General features: G+C 47.9%; 3 protein-coding genes and 2 long non-coding RNA genes across 17 annotated transcripts; 3 read left to right on the top strand and 2 right to left on the bottom strand.

The window, feature by feature from the left end:
- Window positions 1-8,948: 8,948 nt before the first annotated feature.
- Window positions 8,949-10,699, bottom strand: LOC106865614. Its single transcript, XR_002960906.1, has 2 exons — window positions 10,561-10,699; window positions 8,949-9,466 (listed from the first exon to the last, which is right to left on the bottom strand). It is a non-coding gene; the product is annotated as an uncharacterized LOC106865614 (long non-coding RNA).
- LOC100836615 (cytochrome P450 87A3) lies at window positions 9,210-12,143 on the top strand. Its single transcript, XM_003581490.4, has 9 exons — window positions 9,210-9,474; window positions 9,611-9,935; window positions 10,038-10,184; window positions 10,524-10,775; window positions 10,976-11,065; window positions 11,214-11,292; window positions 11,396-11,502; window positions 11,587-11,717; window positions 11,800-12,143. Exons 1-9 carry the CDS (start codon window positions 9,248-9,250, stop codon window positions 11,909-11,911), a joined length of 1,470 nt encoding a protein of 489 aa, XP_003581538.1. The 5' UTR covers window positions 9,210-9,247; the 3' UTR covers window positions 11,912-12,143.
- A 166-nt stretch (window positions 12,144-12,309) lies between these two features.
- LOC100836929 (3-hexulose-6-phosphate isomerase) lies at window positions 12,310-13,525 on the top strand. The gene has a single exon (XM_003581491.4). The coding sequence runs from the start codon at window positions 12,644-12,646 to the stop codon at window positions 13,259-13,261; it is 618 nt and encodes a 205-aa protein (XP_003581539.1). The 5' UTR covers window positions 12,310-12,643; the 3' UTR covers window positions 13,262-13,525.
- Window positions 13,526-13,707: 182 nt separating this feature from the next.
- LOC100837233 (heat stress transcription factor B-2a) lies at window positions 13,708-15,156 on the top strand. The gene is made up of 2 exons (XM_003581492.4): window positions 13,708-14,116; window positions 14,203-15,156. Exons 1-2 carry the CDS (start codon window positions 13,745-13,747, stop codon window positions 14,917-14,919), a joined length of 1,089 nt encoding a protein of 362 aa, XP_003581540.4. The 5' UTR covers window positions 13,708-13,744; the 3' UTR covers window positions 14,920-15,156.
- A 964-nt stretch (window positions 15,157-16,120) lies between these two features.
- On the bottom strand, window positions 16,121-20,344 carry LOC104585404. 13 transcript variants are annotated; one of them, XR_002960901.1, is made up of 4 exons: window positions 19,230-20,340; window positions 18,060-19,141; window positions 17,918-17,980; window positions 16,121-17,520 (listed from the first exon to the last, which is right to left on the bottom strand). It is a non-coding gene; the product is annotated as an uncharacterized LOC104585404 (long non-coding RNA). The 13 variants fall into 13 exon arrangements; XR_002960903.1 differs by having other exon boundaries at window positions 16,121-17,058; window positions 17,357-17,980; window positions 19,230-20,329; XR_002960897.1 differs by having other exon boundaries at window positions 16,124-17,980; window positions 18,060-18,251; window positions 18,335-19,141; window positions 19,230-20,344.
- Window positions 20,345-20,906: the final 562 nt, after the last annotated feature.

A 20,906-nucleotide genomic window follows, 5' to 3' on the forward strand; every position in this document is an offset into this window, starting at 1 on the left:
ACTTACGGACTTGGTGTTGTTTGGCGAAAGTCAATGTGCCAATTACCAAGAAACGCAAGCTTGGACCAAAAACCATTGATTGTGTCTTTCTTGGCTACGCACTTCAGAGTGTTGGCTATAAATTCTTGCTTGTAAATTCTGGAGTACCTGACATGAGCGTCGGTACAATTATGGAGTTCAGGGATGCTATATTCTTTGAGGACATATTTCCCATGAGAAATATGCATAGACATCTAGAGAGGATCATGATGTACCTGCTGGACCCGTCAGTTCAGAGGAACATCAGGATCATGGTGAAGCTCCTGAACCCGCCATCCCAGTGGAAATCTTGAACAAACACTTGATGAGATTCCCGAGGAGTATGACAATAAGCCCCTATTAGGGGTAAGCGACAAAGGATTGCTAAATACTTTGGTGATGATTTCATTGTGTACCTTGTGGATGACACCCCTAAAACCATTAATGAGGCCTTTGCATCTCCGGATGCAGACTATTGGAAGGAAGCCATTCGTAGTGAGATGGATTCTATCATGGCTAATGATACTTGGAAGGTCGTTGACTATCCGTACGGGTGCAAACCTGTAGGATGCAAGTGGATATTCAAGAAAAATCTTAGGCCTGATGGTATTATTGAGAAGTACAAGGCGCGGCTTGTGGCCAAGGGTTTTACCCAGAAAGAAGATGAAAATTTCTCTGATACTTAATCACCTGTAACTCGATTGATCACAATCAGAGTATTACTATCACTGGCTGCCTCATATGGTCTGATCGTCCATCAAATGGACGTTAAGATAGCTTTCCTTAACGGAGAGTTGGACGAGGAAATTTACATGAACCAACCAGATGGATTTGTAATAAAGGGTCATGAAGGCAAAGTGTGTAAGTTATTAAAGTCTCTATATGGCCTGAAACAACCTCCTAAGTAATGGCATGAGAAGTTTGACAAAACTTTAACATCTGCCGGCTTTGTTGTAAACGAAGCTGACAAATGTGTATACTACCGCCATGGTGGGGGTGAGGGAGTTATACTTTGTTTGTATGTCGACGTCATACTAATATTTGTGACTAACCTCAAAGTGATTGAAGAGGTTAAGACTTTCTTGTCGAAGTGTTTTGACATGAAAGACCTTGGTGTAGCTGATGTTATTCTAAACATCAAGCTCGTGAGAGGCGACAATGGTGAGATCACTTTGTTGCAATCTCACTGTGTGGAAGAGATCTTGAGTCGTTTTGGCTATGTTGATTGTAAACTTTCTCCAACTCCTTATGATCCAAACGTTCTATTTCGAAACAATCACATAATTGGAAGAGACCAACTGAGATATTCTCAGATTATTGGTTGGCTCATGTATTTGGCTAGCGCAACTAGACCTGACATTTCTTTTGCTGTGAGCAAACTGAGTCGGTTCAATAAGAATCCGGGAGATGATCATTGGAGTGCACTCGAGCGGGTCATGCGCTATCTAAAGGGCACAATGAGCTATGGTATACAGTATACTGGGTACCCCAAGATACTTGAGGGTTATAGTGATTCAAACTGGATATCTGATGTTGATGCGCTAAAGGCCACGAGTGGATATGTGTTCACACTCGGAGGGGGCGCTGTTTCATGGAAGTCTTGCAAGCAAACGATTTTAACCAGATCAACAATGGAAGCAGAACTTTCAGCATTAGATACATCCACGGTTGAAGCCGACTGGCTTCGTGAGCTCTTGATGGACTTGCCGATTGTTAAAAAACCAATACCGGCGATTCTTATGAACTGTGACAATCAAACTGTGATAGTCAAAGTGAACAGTTCTAAAGATAACATGAAGTCATCAAGACACGTCAGGAGACGTCTGAAATCTGTCAGAGCAGTGAGAAATTTCGGAATAATAGCATTGGGATATATCCCAACGGCTAAAAATCTGGCAGATCCCTTTACAAAGGGTCTATCAAAAAATGTGATACAATCTGCATCAAGGGAGATGGGGCTGTGACCCACGTGAGTTACCATGGCGGTAAACCAATCTAAGTGATCGGAGATCCCGTGAATTAGGACCTGGGAAACAAGTCATTGGATAACTGTGGAGAGTGTACATTCTTTATCCCACTCCGTTGACGATGCATTACTCTCCTGTACTGTATGGTAGGTTGTTTAACTTAATGTGTTCTAATGCGTTGCATTAATTTGCAAGGGAGATACTGTTCTACAGAGTGGTCTCTAAAGAACACACCTATATGAGCCTGACTGTTGGTCGCAGTCTATGAGATTTGGGTGGTCTCTAGTAAGCTCATGAAAAGGCCTGGAGAATGACTTATATGCTTCACACTGCGGGGTAGCATTCGGCAGCCCAGTACCAGACAACAATTTAGTGAAGTTTTAACACAGAAAACTGACAATTCAAGGTTTGTCCATTATTCAGTTGTGCGTGAGTGAAGCTATTTGTTTAGGTGGATGTTCAACCTTAACCGGTCTCCACTGAAACGCTGGTATATCAAAAACAGAGTTTTGAACCAGTGGCAATTTTATGTGCTTATGAAATATTGTGGGGGATTACTAGAATTTTGGGTTAGACCCGAGGCCCAATCTGAAATTAATTCCTGGAAAATCTCAAAAGCCCATTCATGGAGTGGGATGAGAAAGTGGGAATATTCTCACCTTGCTAGTTTAGGTGGAGTTGGACCAATATATAAGGTATATTGGTTCTCACCTCTTGAGCAAGTGAGCAAGGGAAATCCCCACGCGCGCTCCTCCTCCTCCTCCTCCGCTCGCCTCGCCTCGCCTCACCTCGTCACGACGCGTGCGCACGCCCCGCGTTTCGTGGATCGATTTTTCGAGTTCGAGTTCGAGCCGTGCGGGGTTGTGCTTATCTTTTTGGCAGTCGGAATCCGTTGCGGACGCGTAACAAATCCTGATAATTGCGGAGTCGGTTTTGGTTTCCTAAACCGAACCGAAGTCCGCCTGCGTGTCTATATAATAAGACGACCGCGGTCTCCGGACGTACCACGCCCGTCACGCCCACGATCCAATCTCGCTGTTCGCCGCCAACTGCTACTCCATCCCGTCGACTGCGTGCACAGATTGCCGGGAGAGCAGACCTCCGGAACACCTTCGAGATCCTGCTCGTGAGACGGTCGATAAGGTTTTTGGGGAGCGTTCACACGCGATTGCTCGCTTCTTCACGTCCCTGTTTCGTCGGCATCTTCATCACCAATGACCGACGACCTTGGAGATCCCGCGGCTTAGGCTACCGCTCTAGCTCAGCAGCAGCAGGCTGCCCAACTCCAAGCCCAGGCAACTGCTGCTGCACAGGCGCTGGCCGCTGCCCAGGAGGTAGTCAAGGCTGCTGCTGCTGCCGGCATGAACATCGATGCCGTCGGACTCGTCACCGACCTCAACAAACAAACACAAGAAAAAAGTACAGCACCGTACGTAATCTGTCTTTTCTTGTTAATTTTGATTAGTAGTTTTATTATCCATGCCGTAAAATTAGATAAGTTTTATTGCTGCGCGTTGCTATTTAACACATTATTTTTCTAAATTAAATATTCATCGAAACTATCTAATTATTCAACCATAACCTCAGAGCACGTCAGAAAGGCCCTGCAGACAGGTTCAGTCAGAGGTTAGCAGCGATTGCGGAACAGTAGAAAGGAATCCATTCAATTCACTCACTACTCGACTGGGATTGAATTATTGAACCGTGCGGTGCGTTCTTTGCAGTCAGAGAGTCCAGTCCACCGAGAGTATAGTACTCCACTTACTACTACGACTCTGTCCGAAGCTGAACATTCTGGCCACGCCCCAAAATTATTGCGCTGGTTCCGGGCATAATTGGGGTGATTTGCAGCTCACTCAACCGCTCGTCTAATCTAATCTCTCCGGCAATTGTTTAGCGCCGCTGTCCGTCGTACAGGGTCTGTGGATGGACGCACGCCATGACCTCACCACCTTCTAGACCTCCGTGACACTGCCATTCTGCCCAACGAGCGAAGAGAATAACCCGTCAAATCCAAATCGGCACACTCCGTATGCATGAAAGAATTCTGGATGTACCACGTAACAAACGATGAACAGCCAAGTGAGAGGACGTCTTAAAGAAAGATTTTTGTTTTTATTAGAGCCCTTTTGCAGTATCCTGGAATAAATATGGACTGTTTATTCCTTCCAATCCAATGGATGAGATTAATAAGTACTCCAAGACAGGCATTGAGGAGTATCACCATTAAACAATATGTGAGTACCATGATTGAAGGGGTAAAATTGTAATCTAAATAATTCAATCTACTCAAGGCTATTCGTGAGCCATAACTGATTTCTTTCCTCTCTAAAAATGATTTCTTTAGATCTTTACATGGCAATCAAACCCCTATTTTTGAAGAGATGATCGGTGTAGTGGAGGAGCGGCCGTGACCCTTGTGGAAGGACCGCGCCGGACTCACGACGACGGCTGGAACTGCGGGCAGGAGACATCGGACGAGCTGCGCGATTGCGCCGCAGCGCAGATGTATAGATGAATCGAGTATACTTTACCCCATCAACGAATCGCTCCACCTTCGGATCGAATTGATTCATACGTGCGTTCGTTTGTGATAAGAAAAATCTGCAATCTCATGGATATGACGCCAGTTTCATGTGTTCTGGGAATTAATTCTACCAAAATTACACTGGTAATTTTTCTTAGGTATAAAAGCTGTCAGATATGAAGTTGTAGGAGAACGGCAATAATGCTTAATCAATCGACATCTCCCTTTCTGAACATAGCTCCTGCTGGCGGTGGCGCGGCTGGGGGATCAGGAGGAGCCGGCGGCCGTAAGCATGAACGAGGATTTATCAAATTATATTATATTGCCGATAAAAAAAACACATTTAGTTGACCATAGGAAAAGTCTAAATTACTCTGCTAAATGGAAGGCCAGATTTGATTGGTACTCCAGTGTCTTTCTTTGGAGTACTGGGATACCGTAAAAACACTCTTTTATTATGTTAGTGCTTAGCATCTATGGACAGCATCTTGTTTTCCCTATTTCGTCTATTGCATAAATGCCGAGTATGTACGTGCAACGGTGAAAGTGTCTGTGTGATCTAGATCTGGAGCTTGCTGCCGAATTGAGCATGGAAATGGAATCCTCAAAGGGTGTGCCATATGGAAATGTCTTGTGCTGTACCAGCAATGGGGGGCAACGCTTGTACGAGATCCACCACGCTCGTTCGTACGTCCAGGCACAGGATAATGTTCCGAGCTTTGCCCTTCCGGACTTGTCAGCTATAGCTCCCGTTCGTTCGTGCGCGATGGGATCTTGCAGGACGGACGTTGGGAACCAACGAACCTCGCAGACAGCTCATTTTTCATCAGCCAACAAATGCGAAATTATTCATGGACCCCCCGGCCCCAAGACAGCATCTGCTGTTGCGTCCTACCAGAAGAAAAATTGCGATGTGCATTTTTCTCAGAAATTGCGTGTCGTGGTTTCACGTGATGAGTGGCCGAATAATTTTCCATATATGGTGGCGAATGTGCAATGCATCATTTGCATAATCGTCACCTCCCAGAGTGGTTAGCACAAGCCGTTGATTGGACTAGCTTGACACTAGGATCGGAGCAGGAAACCAACCAAGATGTGCAGGTTAGAGCAGGAATCTTGACCGTGGCAGATTCAATTCAACCACACTTGCTTCGCGTGATATTAAAATGACGGAAGACTGCTTCTATCGGCATTTCCCGTCCAATTAGCCGCCTGTTTAAGCGAGCATTTCTGCTGCCGCACACAAGTTCCTTCCTATTAACGGAGCTTTGGACTGGACTGACCAAGACGTGCTGCTGGTCAACAGAGGCTATAGCTAGCTTGAATCCGACACCTTTCTTTACACCAAGCAAGATCCAGACAAGACAAGTACACGTCCCTTTGGCTACTGCTTGGATTCTGTGAACTACAGGAGATTGTCCAGTTTTTACTGTTTGTTTGTTCCTTGTTCCTGTTGCGTGCTGCTCATGTCACCTTTCCCCCCTAGCGCAGTAGTAGAATCCTTGGAACCTGTCAGAGCGAGCAACTTTTTGAGAAACGCGTGCACGTTGAGACACTGTCAGATTCAGAAACGAGCAGCTAGCAACAATTGCAGGCAAAGGCTAGCTAGAAGCACTCATCCCTGCTGGTGCCTTTGCGCGAGCCTGTCCCTTCTGACCACGGCCGATCGAATGATTGTGTTAAATTAGCCTCATGCATAATCGGGAAAGCCTGTCTTTAACAACTCTTATCTCAGGATCCGCGATCTGTTATCGCTGCGCTTTCGAGGCCTTTATACGTACCCCATGACCTCATCTTGGCTGCAAGTTGCAAGATGATCAAGGTATATACAATGCAGAAGCCGGCATGTGCAAACGTGCAAATCAGAGTCAGACGCGTTGTTGTTATGATTATCATTAGTGTTATTATTATTGACGTGATCATGTTAGCAGTGCCGCAATTAGCCAGATGCAGCGCTTCTTCTTCTTCCATCAAGCTCAGTGCGTGCTGTTGCCCGCGCTTTGCTGTACATGGTGGCGTCAAAAGAGGAGACCGCAGCATTTCCAGATTCAGTGCAATGCTCCTGGATTTGGCAAGGATAAATACTTGTTGTAGATCCGGTGAAAGATGTGGTCTGGACGAGTTTTGGAATTGGTCTCGGCACTGTAGCGGCAGCGGGAGACAACCGCGGGGCCCCCCAAAAAATGGGCCTGCCGTTTTGTGGTCCGGCCGGCTGGGGGCCCAGCCTGCGCGGCCTCTCGGATCCAGTTTCGAGTTCCTGCCCATGGGCCTCTCTTTCACTCGCCAGGGGCCCAGGAGGGACAGCTCATTTTTGGGGAAATTGTAGTGTGCGCGCGGCGGAAACAGGTGTCCGCGTGTACAATGAAGGCCGCCCCAATGGGCCCTGACCCTGCGTGCCCCGCTTCGTGTGTGGGGCGTAAGAGTTCAGATCCGCCGAAAAGCTCTGCCTATATATGATGCTGTCGCTGGCCTCGTACGATAAGATTGTAGTGCTTGATGGAGGATTCGTGTGTTTTGCTCTGGCGTCGGTGGTCACTCCCGATGGCCCGAGCGCTAGCAAACATTATTCGTCGGTGGGTTAGTCGATCTGGTTGGATGCTGGACATTCAGCCATTCACGTTGTGAAGCTACATCCGGGCACTTTTCGAACTGAAGAAGAAGCGATTCGACTCGGCCACCCTACAAGAACTAGCCATGAGAAACAAGAACAGCAAAAGAAAAAAAAGTCAGGGATGTGGTCATTGTCGCCAGCGGCCCAGCGTAGCACAGTGAGAGAGAAGCCGCCGGAGTCATGGGCCTCCGCTTTCAGGGTATGGCTATCTGTGTGGGCCTTTGCCTCTGGGATTTGGTCGCAACGACCTTTTTTTTTTAGACCTGCTTTGCCAAAGGAGAGCTTGTGGTACCAAATGGTGGGATAATAGCCATGCTAAGGTCCCAAAAGACCAGCGTCGAAGCAACAACCATTACCAAAGATGAGAAACATAAATTGAAATAGTTAGACCTAAAACCAAACAAATAAACACGAAAAGCCGACCAGAGCCCAGAGCTTCGTCGGACACCTGAAGAGCTGTCCGGATTCCAAGGGAAATGTTGGACAGACAACTCCACTTGCTCTCCGCCGATGTTAGGTGCACCATCGAAGACCTTAGAGTCTGGCTGCAATATGTAGTTGCCACCTTGGCATCTTGAAGAAGGCACAGAAGAATCCTAAAACAAAAAAGAAAGAGGCCTTATGTGCCACCATCTCGCCAGGATCAGCGGCACCTCCAAGGCCAAGAAAGCCATCGAAGACGGGACCAACGGAAGAAAAAACTCAAGCCTAGCCACCGCTTGGGACTCCGTCTAGGAGCTAGTGTCGGTTGTTTTGGGATATTTAGCTGCACCATGTCCCATGCAATTGTGCGATTCTTTTTTTTCTTTATACATCGTTACATTCTAACTGCAATTATGTGAAAAATCTTAATTTTAATTAGCACCGTGTTCCACGAGAGGAGGGGGTAGGAGGCCGCGACCGTGTGAGGAGGCCGGCGGCCCGCCTCTAAGGAGTGGGCCGGGACGGCCCTATGGCCCGGCTTGTGCCGTGCCTGGGCTTCATCCTCAGGCCCCAGGCCCCCTTTTTCATACCAGCCTTTTGGCAATCGGGCCTGGGCCTCTTTCCTTCTTTTTTCCCATCCTCTCTTGCTGGGCTGAGCCAATTGACATTATCTTTTAGTTCTTTTTTTTCTCCTTGTTGGGCTGTGCCCAGTTAACTTTTTTTTGTCTTTTCTCTCTCTTTTTCTCCTTGCTGGGCTGGGACGGGTTTAACGGGCCCGGCCAGCCTGCCCGGGTTCTGTGCCACGCCTGGACAGGGAGAGGGCATTTTGGGGCCTGCTCGGTGGCCACCTATAGTCCGCGAGTTGCAAGGTGGGTGTTTTTTTTTCCTTCTATGGTACTCCTCCGTTTCATAAAGATTGGCATGGTTTTGCACTAGATTTAGTCCAAAACCGTGTCAATCTTTATGGAACGGAGGGAGTACAACACTACCTCCATTTGGGTATAGTTGGCTTCCGAAGAAGGAAATTCAGGTGCTTGCTTGCTACTACCTCCATTACATGCTAGTTTAAATCCGTGCCAATCTTAATGAAACGAAGAGAGTACATGCTCGGAAAAGAATCCCGCGAGATCAGAGTGCGAGTTGACCTCCCAGAAATAACGTGGCCAAGAACAATCCCAGATCAGGGATATAAGCATGATCTGATCTCTTTCAATCATGCACGCAAATAAATCTCAGAAGGCTGATTCTGTTTCTCCTTCTTCACTAGGAGAAAGATTGAGGATGTAAGAACTTAAAACGCCGCATGCAAAGTCCTCTGCTTAGTTGGGCACATACCGACATACGTACTTGAGGATCCTTTTCCGGGGATCTCCCTGGATGAGATCCGTTCCTGAGCCACTCGTTGATGCATATACAAATACTAGTTTATAGAGGATCTCCTATAAGTCAGCTGGTACTGTACTTATAGCAATAATACATGAAACACTTGTCCTTACGTGAAAGTGGTGAGTAGTTTATGTTAAACGAAACGGTTTATCGCAGAGACGTAGGCCGAAAGTGTGACACCCCCGGCCGGCCGATATAAACACCATGTACGAGGCATCTCTTCTGTACGTGAACGAAGAAGCCAAAGATCACTTCTCTTGAAGATCTCCAGAGACTAGAGCATCTCTATCTTTGAGGGGAATCCCATCTTTTGAGATGGAGGGGTCCTCATCGCAAGTGCAATATGCATCCCTGTGTGCCCTTGCCGTTGTTGCAGCAGGTTGGCTCCTACACTGCGTGTACAAGTGGATGAATCCCCCATGCAACAGTGGGAGGCTCCCTCCGGGATCCATGGGCTTCCCTCTCGTCGGTGAGACCTTCCAGTTCTTCAAGCCAAGCCCTTCTCTCGATGTCCCGTCCTTCTACAAGCAAAGGCTGAAAAGGTAAATAAGTTGAGCAAGTACCCACACAAATGAGGATCATTACCATATACTACCGGCCGGAACATAGTACAAGTATAACTTTTGATCAAAGGATATACTGTAGTTATAACTAATAGTACTAATCATATATTGATAGGTACGGGCCGGTGTTCAAGACGAGCTTGGTAGGGCAGCCGGTGGTGGTGTCCATGGACGCCGAGGTGAACCGGTTCATCTTCCAGCAGGAAGGAAAGCTGTTCCGGAGCTGGTACCCGGACACGACCAACAACATCTTCGGCAGGGAGAGCATCGCCTCCTACGACGGCACCATCCACAAGTACACCCGCAGCTTCGCGTCCAGGCTCTTCGGCCTCGAAAGCCTCAGGGACGTGCTCCTCGCCGAGATGGACCGCAACGTGACCCAGAGCTTCGCGGCGTGGGCCGCGGAGCCTTGCATCGAGGTCAAGGACGCGGTCGCCAATGTAAGCATTACTAGCATTACTACACCTTCGATCTCACGTACGTACTGCCGCCATACATTAGCTTAGCAAGTGGCATGATATTTGCCTTCTTCTTTCATGCAGATGATATTTGACTTGACAGCCAAGAAGCTGATTGGTTTCGGACCTGAGAAGTCAAGGAAACTCAGAAAGAACTTCGACGCCTTCTTCCAGGGATTGGTCTCCTTCCCTCTGTATTTCCCTGGGACCACATTCTACGGATGCATACAGGTATAATGCAGTGTACTGTATATATCTACACATCCTCATACAGTTCCAAGTGTTAGTTAAGCCCCACAATGACAGTATGAAAATAAAGTCAACCTTCTTTTTTTAAATGGTTGTGTACCAAAAAAAGAGTATGACCTACAATTAATGGGACGCAACTTAGAACATCACTCAGGACGGCACATAGTAAAGCAACACACCACCACACGATACACTGACACAAAATTTAGCTAATTAATGAGCAACGGCATTGTCCGAACGTTTGACTTTCTAAAAATATAGTTAACCTTAATTAACACTTATGGCACAACTGTTTCGTCGTATTGATGCTTTTGTATGTAGGGAAGGAAGAACATGCAGAAGGTACTCAAGGACCTACTGAAAGAAAGGCTCCGTACACCTGAAAAGCGTCATGGTGATTTCCTCGATGAGGTGGTCAACGAGCTGCAGAGTGGAGCCGGAATGATAGAGGAGAAGTTTGCTGTAGACTTGGTGGCCGCCCTTTTGTTTGCCAGCTTTGCGACGGTGTCCTCGTCGCTCACGGTTGCCATGAAGTTCCTAAGCGGCCACCCAAATGTAGTCGAAGCACTCAAGGTTAAACTCTACTCCCCATCCTTAATAGTTTTGTAGACTCTCTCTAATAATGTAATCATGGGGGATGCCCCAGTTGCAAAGTTGTAATTATGTTCTAAGTAATATATACCGCAGTAGGAGCCTCTCCTACTGTTTTCAGTCAAAAAGAAAGCACTCAAGGTTTAGATCGTGTAAAATTAAAAAAGCTTACCTTCTTGCAGGAGGAGCATGAAGCAATCCTGAAGAAAAGAGAGGGTGCGAGTTCTGGGATCACCTGGGAGGAGTACAAGTCCATGACATTCACTGCTCAGGTTTCAGTCCAAGTGTACCTTGAATTTAGTCCTACAGCAAATACGACCAGACTGGTTCATCAATTACATTTTTATATAGTACATAAAGCAATTTCTATTGCATATTCTCTCATGTACACGGCCACACTTAAGCCAACGTTCTCTGCAGGTCACAAATGAGATAGCTCGCGTCAGTAACGTTGCCCCTGGAATATTCAGGAAAACACTAACAGACGTACAAGTGAAAGGTGCACCCATCTGACACAGTTCGTTATCTGCTGAAATAAATCTTTTTAGTACGGCAAATTATGCTAGTTATTGGACGAGACAATCAATTCTTCCCTGGCACAGGACACACGATTCCCGCCGGTTGGCTGGTCATGATCAGCCCCATGGCTGTCCATCTGAACCCGGAATTGTTCGAAGATCCCCTGACCTTTAATCCCTGGAGGTGGCAGGTCGGTGATGACAATGTAATTGGTACCGGTATTATCTATTCAGTTTTTCGTCTGACACATGGATGAGCTATTCGAAATTTGCAGGATGAGTCGAAAAGGACTACTCTGCTGAAGAACTTCATGCCATTTGGAGGGGGCATAAGGCTCTGCGTGGGAGCAGAATTCAGCAGGATTCAGATTGCACTCTTCCTCCACACCTTGGTGACCAAGTACAGGTAACGGTTTTGTAGACACGCAGACATCTTACAATGTAGTAAAAAGTTTGTGTTCTTGTACTACTAATTCACGGGAATGCAGTTGGAAGGAGATCAAAGGAGGCGACGTGCAGCGCATATCGGAGATCGTATTCCCAAAGGGCTATCACATCCAGATTATCCCTAAGGCAGGGATCAAAACGCAAGCAACTTGATGGAGAAGCTTTACTCCTGTTGAAATAATAAATTGGGGATCGGTAGAGACAGTTTCTCTATCGTGGTTATCTACTCCAGACCTTCATGATCTTGTTATGTAGGGGACGTGTATCACTCATGTGTGCATGCTTGGTGGTGTGAGTTCATGTTTGTGTGCTTGTACTGTAAATCTGTAATATCTACAAAAGACATTAAGATAATAATATATGGAGTATATGATTGTTATAGAAATGTTAAGAGATATATTTTCATGTTATTGCTAACCAACGTAGGAGAAAACTCTTAGTCCAGTTCACTTGCGATTTGGACTGCCAAGCTCTACAGGGCTACAGGCTCTGGACTAAGATTTTTCTCCTACGTTCGGATTGTCGGATGCACCTGTAGTTGTTTAGTTCTGATTGTCGAAGGTTGTTGAGCCAGGAGCTTTTTCTCACCGCCTATTTCCTTCCCCTAGCACTAGCTGTTGCTGAGCCAGTGGCTCGTTGAAGCCGGTAGATTGTCTTTTCTTTGCTTGGCTATTTTATAGATTTCGTTCGGTTGGTCTTGGTGGGTCTAGATAGAGCCGCCCTGGTTGGTGTTAAGTTTCTGGGTTGCGAGTTGTGACGACGCCTCGTCCACAGAAACCATCAGCTTCTAACCACAAGGCCGGCTAGCTGAAGTCGTTGACCACAGCAATCCACTGCTCCAATCCAAAAGAAAAGAGCTCCGGATAAGATAGAAAACCTGTACCGATGAGCGATGCCGCCGCCGCCTCCATCTGCGCCCAGATCTCCTCCGTCTTCTCCGCTCCCTCCCCTCACCCGCCCGCGCGCTCCGTCCTCGTCTCGGAGCTCGCCGCCGCGGCCGCCCGGGGCGGCCGCGTGTTCACGCACGGCGTCGGGCGGGAAGGCCTGATGACGCGCGCCCTCTGCATGCGGCTCGCGCACCTGGGCATCACCGCGCACTGCGTCGGCGACGTCACGGCGCCGCCCGCCTCACCCGGAGACCTCCTCGTCGCTTCCGCGGGCCCCGGCGCCTTCTCCACCGTCGACGCCATCTGCGGCGTGGCGCGGGCCGCCGGCGCGCGCGTCCTGCTGCTCACCGCCAGGGCCGAGGGCGAGTTCCCCGGGCGACAGGCCGATGTGGTGGCCCACCTCCCCGCGCAGACCATGGCTGATGACGAGGAGGAGGAGGAGGAGGAGGAGGAGGATGGCGCGGCGGCGGCGACGGCGCGGGGGGCGAAGCTGCCGATGGGTAGCCTGTACGAGGGGGCCATGTTTGTGCTGTTCGAGATGGTGGTGCTGGAGCTCGCCCGCGTCCTGGGCCAGAGCCCGGCCCAGATGAGGGCCCGCCACACCAACTTGGAGTAGTCTCGTGTTTCAGCTTCTGTGCAATGCCGATGTGGATAGCATGTTGCCAAATGTTACTGTTGGTTCTGAAACAAAAGGCAGATGCTACCGCTTATAGGTTGGATATTGTATAGAGTAAATTATAAAGATATTCAAGTTCTTGCTAAAAAGGGTAAACGGTCGTGACCAACTTATGCTTGCGAGTTTTGAATTTTGGCCACTCTCTTTCAAGTTTTGAGTTGGTGTAATAGTTGGCACTTGTTTATCACATAGTCATTTGGGTTTCATCACATGGAGGAAAGCTAAATGCACTTCATAAAAAAAAGAAATACTCCTACTATTTGGGTTTCATCACATAGTCATTTGTTTATTGACCCTAAAATAATTGGGCTGCTCCAAGGCTATCTCAGCCCATCTTCCCCAAAGCTACGGCTCAGCCCGTCTTCGTTCCAGATCAAGCAGCGCATTTTCTAGAAACAGCACCACGTGGCCGACTAGAAAAGGATGGGAACCTTCCAGAACCCCCTGGATGCTTCTCGCCCCATCCCCACCCTCATGGCCCTATCCCCATCACAAAATCCCCATTTCTCGACCCGGAACGGAAGCAAACCACATCCTCCCGTCTCCCCTCGCGAGAGCACCACCAGATCACTCTCAACCAACTGCTCAATGGCGTCGCCGGCGGCGGGGACGGCGCCGTTCCTGACAAAGACGTACGCGATCGTCGACGACCCGGAGACCGACGACATCATCTCGTGGAACGACTCCGGCACGACATTCGTGGTGTGGCGCCGCTCCGACTTCGAGCGCGACCTCCTCCCCAAGAACTTCAAGCACAGCAACTTCGCCTCCTTCGTCCGCCAGCTCAACACCTACGTGCGTCTCACTACACACCTCTGCGCATCTCTCCGGTTGATTCGTTAGATCGAGATTGCGAACTTCGTTTTGTTTTCTCTGTGCAGGGATTCAAGAAGGTCGGGGTGGATCGGTGGGAGTTCGCCAACGAGTGTTTCAGGAAGGGGGAGAAGCATCTGCTCGGCGGGATACAGAGGCGGAAGGGGTCAGGCGGCGCCGGGGCGCCGGCTTCGGCGGTGATACCGACGGCGATTGCGTTGCCGATCTCGCCCACGGCGACGAGCTCCGGAGGGGATCCCCCGGTCTCGTCGTCGTCGCCGCCGCGGCCCGGGTCGGGGTCGGCGGTGAGCGGCGCGGTTGCCGAGCTGGAGGAGGAGATTTCGCGGCTGCGGCGGGAGAACGCGAGGCTGTCGCGGGAGCTCGCGCGCGCGCGCCGCGCATTCGACGACGTCCGCCGCGTCGTGACGCGGTACGACCACGGCGGGGAAGAGGAGGACGAGCGGCCCGGCGCGGCCGGCGGCGGCGGGAAGCCGATGCTGTTCGGAGTCGCGATCGGGAGCAAGAGGTCGCGCGAGGTGGATGGGGACGAGGAGGACGGGGCCGAGGAAGACGGCGGAGACGAGGACGAGGAGGAAGAAGACGACGATGACGAGAGGCACGCCGCGCGACGAGACAAGGCTAGGAGGACGGAGCTGTCGGATCTGAACGTGCTCGCTCTGTCCGTGCGGGCAGCGGCCGCGGCGAGGGCGCCGGATGTGGGTTCGCGTGGCACCAAGAACCACTCGGTATCGTTACCTCTAGGATCAAATCGTGCAACGCTCTAGCTCTTTTAGTATTTTTTTGAGGGAAATCTAGCTCTTAGTATTAACGGGAGAGACTCTTAACGGGACGATTGTTGAGCTGAACGCTTTACCTTGGTCAGTTGGAATGATAGTACTGTGAGATTTGACGTTACATTAATTGCATTGCTTGTACATGTCAAAAAATTCAATTGCTTTGTAGTAGAGCTGTGGTGCTACTGTGGCAGCCTCGTAATAACAGCTTTACATTAATTTTCAGAAGGCAATGATCTTTTTCTTTAGCTCCAGAGAAAATGTGTGGTTAGAATGTTTTGGTCCAGCAATGACTTCGGACTAAATGTGACAATCGGACGGCCTCCGCCAATGATGACGTGTCATCCACGGGGCTACCGGCTACCCAGACCAGGTCGAGATTGATCCGTTAATTGATTCTTGGCGCCGGTCATTTTCAAAAAAATCCCTATTAATTTCTGAAATAAACCTGCAGTCCATTTCTCCAATTAAATGTGGACTGCGCGTTAATTTTGAAAAATCATAGGAGGATTTTCGCAAAAGTTTCTAGGCTTGTTCTGAAAATTTACGGAAAAAAACACGGCGTCAATTAATTACGGACGGAGAGAATATCATTTATTCTCTCTCGTCTCGCATCTGATCTCTGCGTCCTTCTCCTCTATCTCTCTCTCGCATCTCTCTCCCTCCTCTTCCAGGACCTCGCCGACTACCTCCGGCGATGGACGGGGCCGGATCCGGCCGCCCTCGGCCCTTCCGGTTCTGGATCGGTCTGCCCCGCCCGTTGTCTCAGCCCGGAGACGCCGTGGCCAGCCTGCCCACCGCCTCCGCCGCTCGCCGTCGCTGGCCCATTCCCGTGTTGCCCTCGCGCCGCTAGCCACTGCAGAGGGAGGGAGAGGCGGCTAGGCCGCCGCAACTGGTCGCTGCGGGGACCAGGGAGAAGGCAGACGGGCCAGGGGCAAAAGCGGGCGACCGCGACCTTGGCGAGGCGCTCCGTCGGATCTGGGAGGGCGCCGCCATGATCCGCACCAAGGCGCAGGCCGGCTGTCGGCCTTTCGATCCGGTGTTTTCTTTTTCAATCTTGTACTGTGATGTTGTACAGAGGTACCTAAAAATTGAGCAGCTACTAGTTGATGTGCCCCAAGCAGAATTTACTACTCCAAACAGACAAAATACTATGAAAATACTAGTTAGGTGACCGTAGAAACGCGAGTGGTGCTAATGAAAAAAACTAATATCATGTCTCATTTGCTTCTAGTTGGGTGCAAATTTGCAATGCCTGTGTTTACAACAATGAATTGTAGAGACATTACATTTATTGTAGAGACATTACAATAGAGCGCTAACTTCAACTGCAATGCCTCCGGGTTTACAGGGTGATGTTTTCCTCCGGTTTCTCCTTCACTCTTCTTGAGACCTCCTCTTCATCACGCATATCCAAGCATTCCTTCTAAACTACTCCTTTCGATCCATAATGCATGCCGGGGATTCAGTATAAAGTTAATACATCTCGGACACTTATTATGGATCGAAAGGAGCAGTGTATCACCTCGTGCTTCCAACAGTTGTCCCATACCATACTTTGAATTTTGAACAAAAGTTGTTCACAAGATTAAACAACAAAGGATAGTTAAAGCTGTTTAACAGACAACGATAACAAACTTTGTTATAAATTAAAGTACCCTAATTGCCAATCTTCGGTATTAAATATACATGAAGTTTGTGAATATACGCACCATGCTCAAATGCAAACCCCATTTTGTTTGTTCAAGGCTCATAAGGCCTGTTAGTAGATTTTCTATATTCAAGCAGCAAACAGTTGTTAAGTTAAATTTAAAATCATGCCCAAAAGGTGCATGACTCCTAAGTACTTCTTATTAGACTGATCTCCAAAGAACATAAACAAAAAATTGGAGGACTTCGGACCTTCTATTTGTACACTACTATCGAAGGCAATGTTGCCTTGTGTGCAGTACATTTTGAAATGAAAACTGCACTTAGTTATCAGCCATGGGTCTCGCAAACCAAGTAACAAGACCGACCATCCAGTCAATATTGGGTTGTAGGCTAGAAGCACACAACATCTCTTGGTTGTATCCTGCTCACCTTAGTACAAAACTACAGATCACCGATACACTGGAAAAACATAGGTGGCTGCACAAATGAGAGGCGACAGGTGCAGAGCAAAAAATCAGAATGGAGTACAGAAAAAATATCAGAACAGTGGCTGCACATGAGGGGCGACAGGTGCCTGATGGAAATCATGTTGCATCTCTAGATTTACCACATAAAAATTACTGATTTAACTCTTGGCCATGATTCTGTAGCTCAAAGTAGTTGCGAATTGACAAAATTATTACTACGATAATTGAATCTGACTAAAGGCATTAGCCATTAGGCAAAGACCCAAAGGAGCATATAAACAGAAAAAACAAGCCAGTGGAATCCTTACCTAGAAACCTGACAAACACTAAAGGCATCGAGAATTAGCAGATCTGAAATATTGGCTGCTGAGGGCGAGCAGATAAAACTGCATCTGGGTTTCACATAGTGCATTGCTGATCTGCGGCAGCATGGGAGATAAAGCATCACACCCAGCCAGGCTATCAAATTTTCCTACCAATACAAAACACCAACAGGAATACATGATTAGTAAATTTACCACCAGATCAATACGTGAAATGAGCTATCAGCTAAATTGGACAAAATTTATTCTCTGAACATACAAATGAAGATGGTGTTGGCTGTTGACAAATTCAAGTTATCAACAGAATTCCCTTTATCAATCACACGTTGGTCATAATTTTTCTAAAATAAATTAGTATGATAAAGAAGAAAGGCTATCATAAACTAATCTGTGGAAATTGACAACAAAAAGCTTGCTGCTGAGTTGATGGTAGTAAAGCAAATTTCTCAAAAATTAATGTACAACTTTGCTGGTGGTGGTTCAGTTGATGCTTTTTGTTAAATAAGGTCTGAAGCAACTCTGATGGATCATGAACATGTCATTTACTCAATCAAGATTGGAGCAAGAGGTAACCGTGTTGCCCTCTCCTAAATCGCAGAGATTGGTGACCTGCACATTGTTAAATTGTTTGGTTTCTCTCTTATAGTCCCAGAAAAGTAATCCTGCATGGGTGAAATAGGTTGCTCACCTTGGGCCTGGTGTGACCCGCACTGGTGAAGCAGTATGATGTACATCTCCCGGAACCCGGTGAGCTTGGAGATGAAGGAGGCAATGGTGTTCCTGTTCCTCATCAAGCCCGACCATATGCTACTACTCAGTGGCACCCCTTCTCTAGTTTACTGATTCAGTCCACAACCTTATGCTTTCCCTCACCACTGCCCTACAAATTCATGTCAATAAATTCCATTCAGGAAACATTGAATTTCTTATCAACACCAATATGGCACACAGAAAGAAGTCAACCATCTCTTCCTTGGCATCAACAACCTTTTGGCTGAAACGTTGACAAAATCGAACATCCTGAAAGATATAGGAAAAAATAACCAGGAAACAGAAATAATGACTGATTGGAGGAAAGCTTTTCAAGACCACTCATGAGTCCTGACCCAATCTAAATTATAAAAAAATACTGCTCTTGCACGAGAAACAATTTGAACAATGTGGGCTGCTTTGAAATCTCACTTGTCTGTTTTCAAAAAAAAGTAAGTCATAGTATTTTGTTTTACTGCTGGCAGTGAAAGGTAACAGACTAATAGCTGAAAGGAACAAGGAGCTAGTACAGGGTGCATGACTTTTATTAAACATAACATATATCGAGTAAGTACAGCTGTACAGGTAGCAGTTCATGTAAAATATAAATTATCTAAAAACCTATAACCAATCTACAATTTGCATAGCATATCAAAATCATCAAATCTGAACTAACTAAGGATACATGTTGAGGTTTTCAGCAGACTGTCAAAGAAAAATCTAGTTGCATACCGTGAACCCAAACCTTGTACTATATGACTCGTGCAAGCAACGATTCTAATAACTAAAACTACAGTAAGACCACATTTTTTAAGAAATTTGCCCCTGCTTGACCGAGGCTGGGAACCAATCCCAAGCACTTGGAACTCCCAAGCCACCATTGCCAATAACAGCACTGAAAAACAAGATATCTACTTTGAGTCTTTGCATCAACCAAAAGGAAACTGTGTTTACCAATAAGCATCGACTCTCTAGCAAGATCGAGTGGGATTGTTTGACATCCCATTCAGAAAGATTCTCCTGCAGGATTAGAATACATCACATAACTCATATGCATTAAACACAACGAAGCTGATAAAATTTGTAATGCATGGCAAGAGGATGGTACCAAAAATTTGTGGTGGCACGGCTCCCCTTCTGCATCCAGCTACATAGCTTGGACTGATCGACGCAGTCATCGTCAGCCATGATGTGCGCCTCTTAGCCGAGAAGAAGTCCAATGCTGCTCTGCTTAAACGAGTACCTATGCTGCCTCATCCATGGGCGCGCTGGGGTGGAGCTCCTACTAACAAGTAGCAAGCGATTCGTCTACTATATGGCAAATACAACCAACCCATCTACTAAGTGATGCAGAGAATTAAATACAAATCAGAATTGAAATGAACAAGGGGGAGAGGAGGGAATGCGTTGCGGAGGGCACACCTGCAGCGCGATGGAGGTCGAGCGCGGATAGCCATTTGGTGGTGGCGGAGAACGTCGCTGGAGCAAGTTGCAAACTGGAGCGCGGCGCGGGAGAGCCGCTGTCGTCCTCGCCCACCACCACCTGCATCTTCTCATCGCCCGCTAGGTGCTAGGCTTCTGCAGGAGGGAGAAGAAACGAGGGGCGGGGCAAGGGGAAAGAGAAGGGCTGCGAGGTGTTGACGGCCGGATCCGGGGGCAGACCCCGCGCGGGCGATGGACGGCGGCGGCGGCATGCCGTGAGGCCTAGGGCCAGTCGCCGTGCTCGTGCGAGAGGAGGCGCTCGATTGGGGATTCGCAGCAGCAACGCTGGAGGCTGCAGTTCTTATACCACGAGCGAAATAGTTCCGCACCCGTAAAAATCATGTATACTTTGACATATTCCTGGTTCATAGTTTTCTTGAGAAACAAAGTACAAAAGCAAATTCTCTCACACCCGAACCACTACCTCCTGTGAACGCACACCTCCTTATGATAGTCCGATAACGGTGTAAATCAGAAATAGTTCCGTCTATTCGAATAAAAGGATGTTTACGTCAACAACAACAAAAACTCTAGCTAGTCAGATATGCACCTCAAACGAAGCTTCAGATTCCAGAGAGCATTAGTTAAAAGATGCCATCCACAAGTCCAGAATGCCATCACGGAAAAGCAGGAAGCACTCTGGCTGCGTCGGGTCTCCGATTTGATTAATCAGGACTCCAGAACCTGGAAGAAGGAGCTGGTCCATCATATTTTCTTTCCCCATGATGCAGATGCAGTCCTTCAGATCAAGCTTCCGAGAACAGATGAGAAGGATACTGTGGCCTGGTTCCCACAGAAAAATGGGATTTTCAGTGTTAGAAGTGCCTATAGACTTGCGCTAAATGTTGCTGTCGGGGGAGACACAGGTAGCTCAAATTTCAACAGTGACGGGGACAGACCGCTCTGGAACCTGATCTGGAAAGCAAACGTCCCTCCAAAAGTCCGTGTCTTTGTTTGGAAGTTGGCAACGGACTCTTTGGCGGTTCAGGAGCTCCGTAGCGTGCGCCTCAAGAAAACACTTCCGACTTGCACCATTTGTGACAGAGAGACGGAGAGCAGTTATCATGCAGTTATGATGTGCACAAAGGCTCGGGCACTCCGTCAGAGAATGAGAAGAGAATGGAAGCTTCCCGCTGAGGCGAATCTCCGCTGCAGCGGAAATGATTGGGTTTTGATCTTGCTGGATGCTGTTGATGCGAAGACACGACAATTTCTCATGTTGCTGTGGTGCAGGGCGTGGCACATGTGAAATAATGCAATCTTTGGTGATGGGACTGCTAGTGTGAAAACTTCTGCAAGTTTT

The sequence above is a fragment of the Brachypodium distachyon genome, chromosome 5 (assembly GCF_000005505.3).
Source record: "Brachypodium distachyon strain Bd21 chromosome 5, Brachypodium_distachyon_v3.0, whole genome shotgun sequence".
NCBI lineage: Eukaryota > Viridiplantae > Streptophyta > Magnoliopsida > Poales > Poaceae > Brachypodium > Brachypodium distachyon.

Bases quoted from the DNA above. Each gene is read 5' to 3' on its own strand.
- LOC100836929 (XM_003581491.4), top strand. From the start codon at position 12,644: ATGAGCGATGCCGCCGCCGCCTCCATCTGCGCCCAGATCTCCTCCGTC.
- LOC100837233 (XM_003581492.4), top strand. From the start codon at position 13,745: ATGGGAACCTTCCAGAACCCCCTGGATGCTTCTCGCCCCATCCCCACC. The intron at 14,117-14,202 runs GTGCGTCTCACT...TTCTCTGTGCAG, and splicing joins TCCGCCAGCTCAACACCTAC to GGATTCAAGAAGGTCGGGGT.
- LOC100836615 (XM_003581490.4), top strand. From the start codon at position 9,248: ATGGAGGGGTCCTCATCGCAAGTGCAATATGCATCCCTGTGTGCCCTT. The intron at 9,475-9,610 runs GTAAATAAGTTG...ATATATTGATAG, and splicing joins TACAAGCAAAGGCTGAAAAG to GTACGGGCCGGTGTTCAAGA. The intron at 10,776-10,975 runs GTTAAACTCTAC...ACCTTCTTGCAG, and splicing joins ATGTAGTCGAAGCACTCAAG to GAGGAGCATGAAGCAATCCT.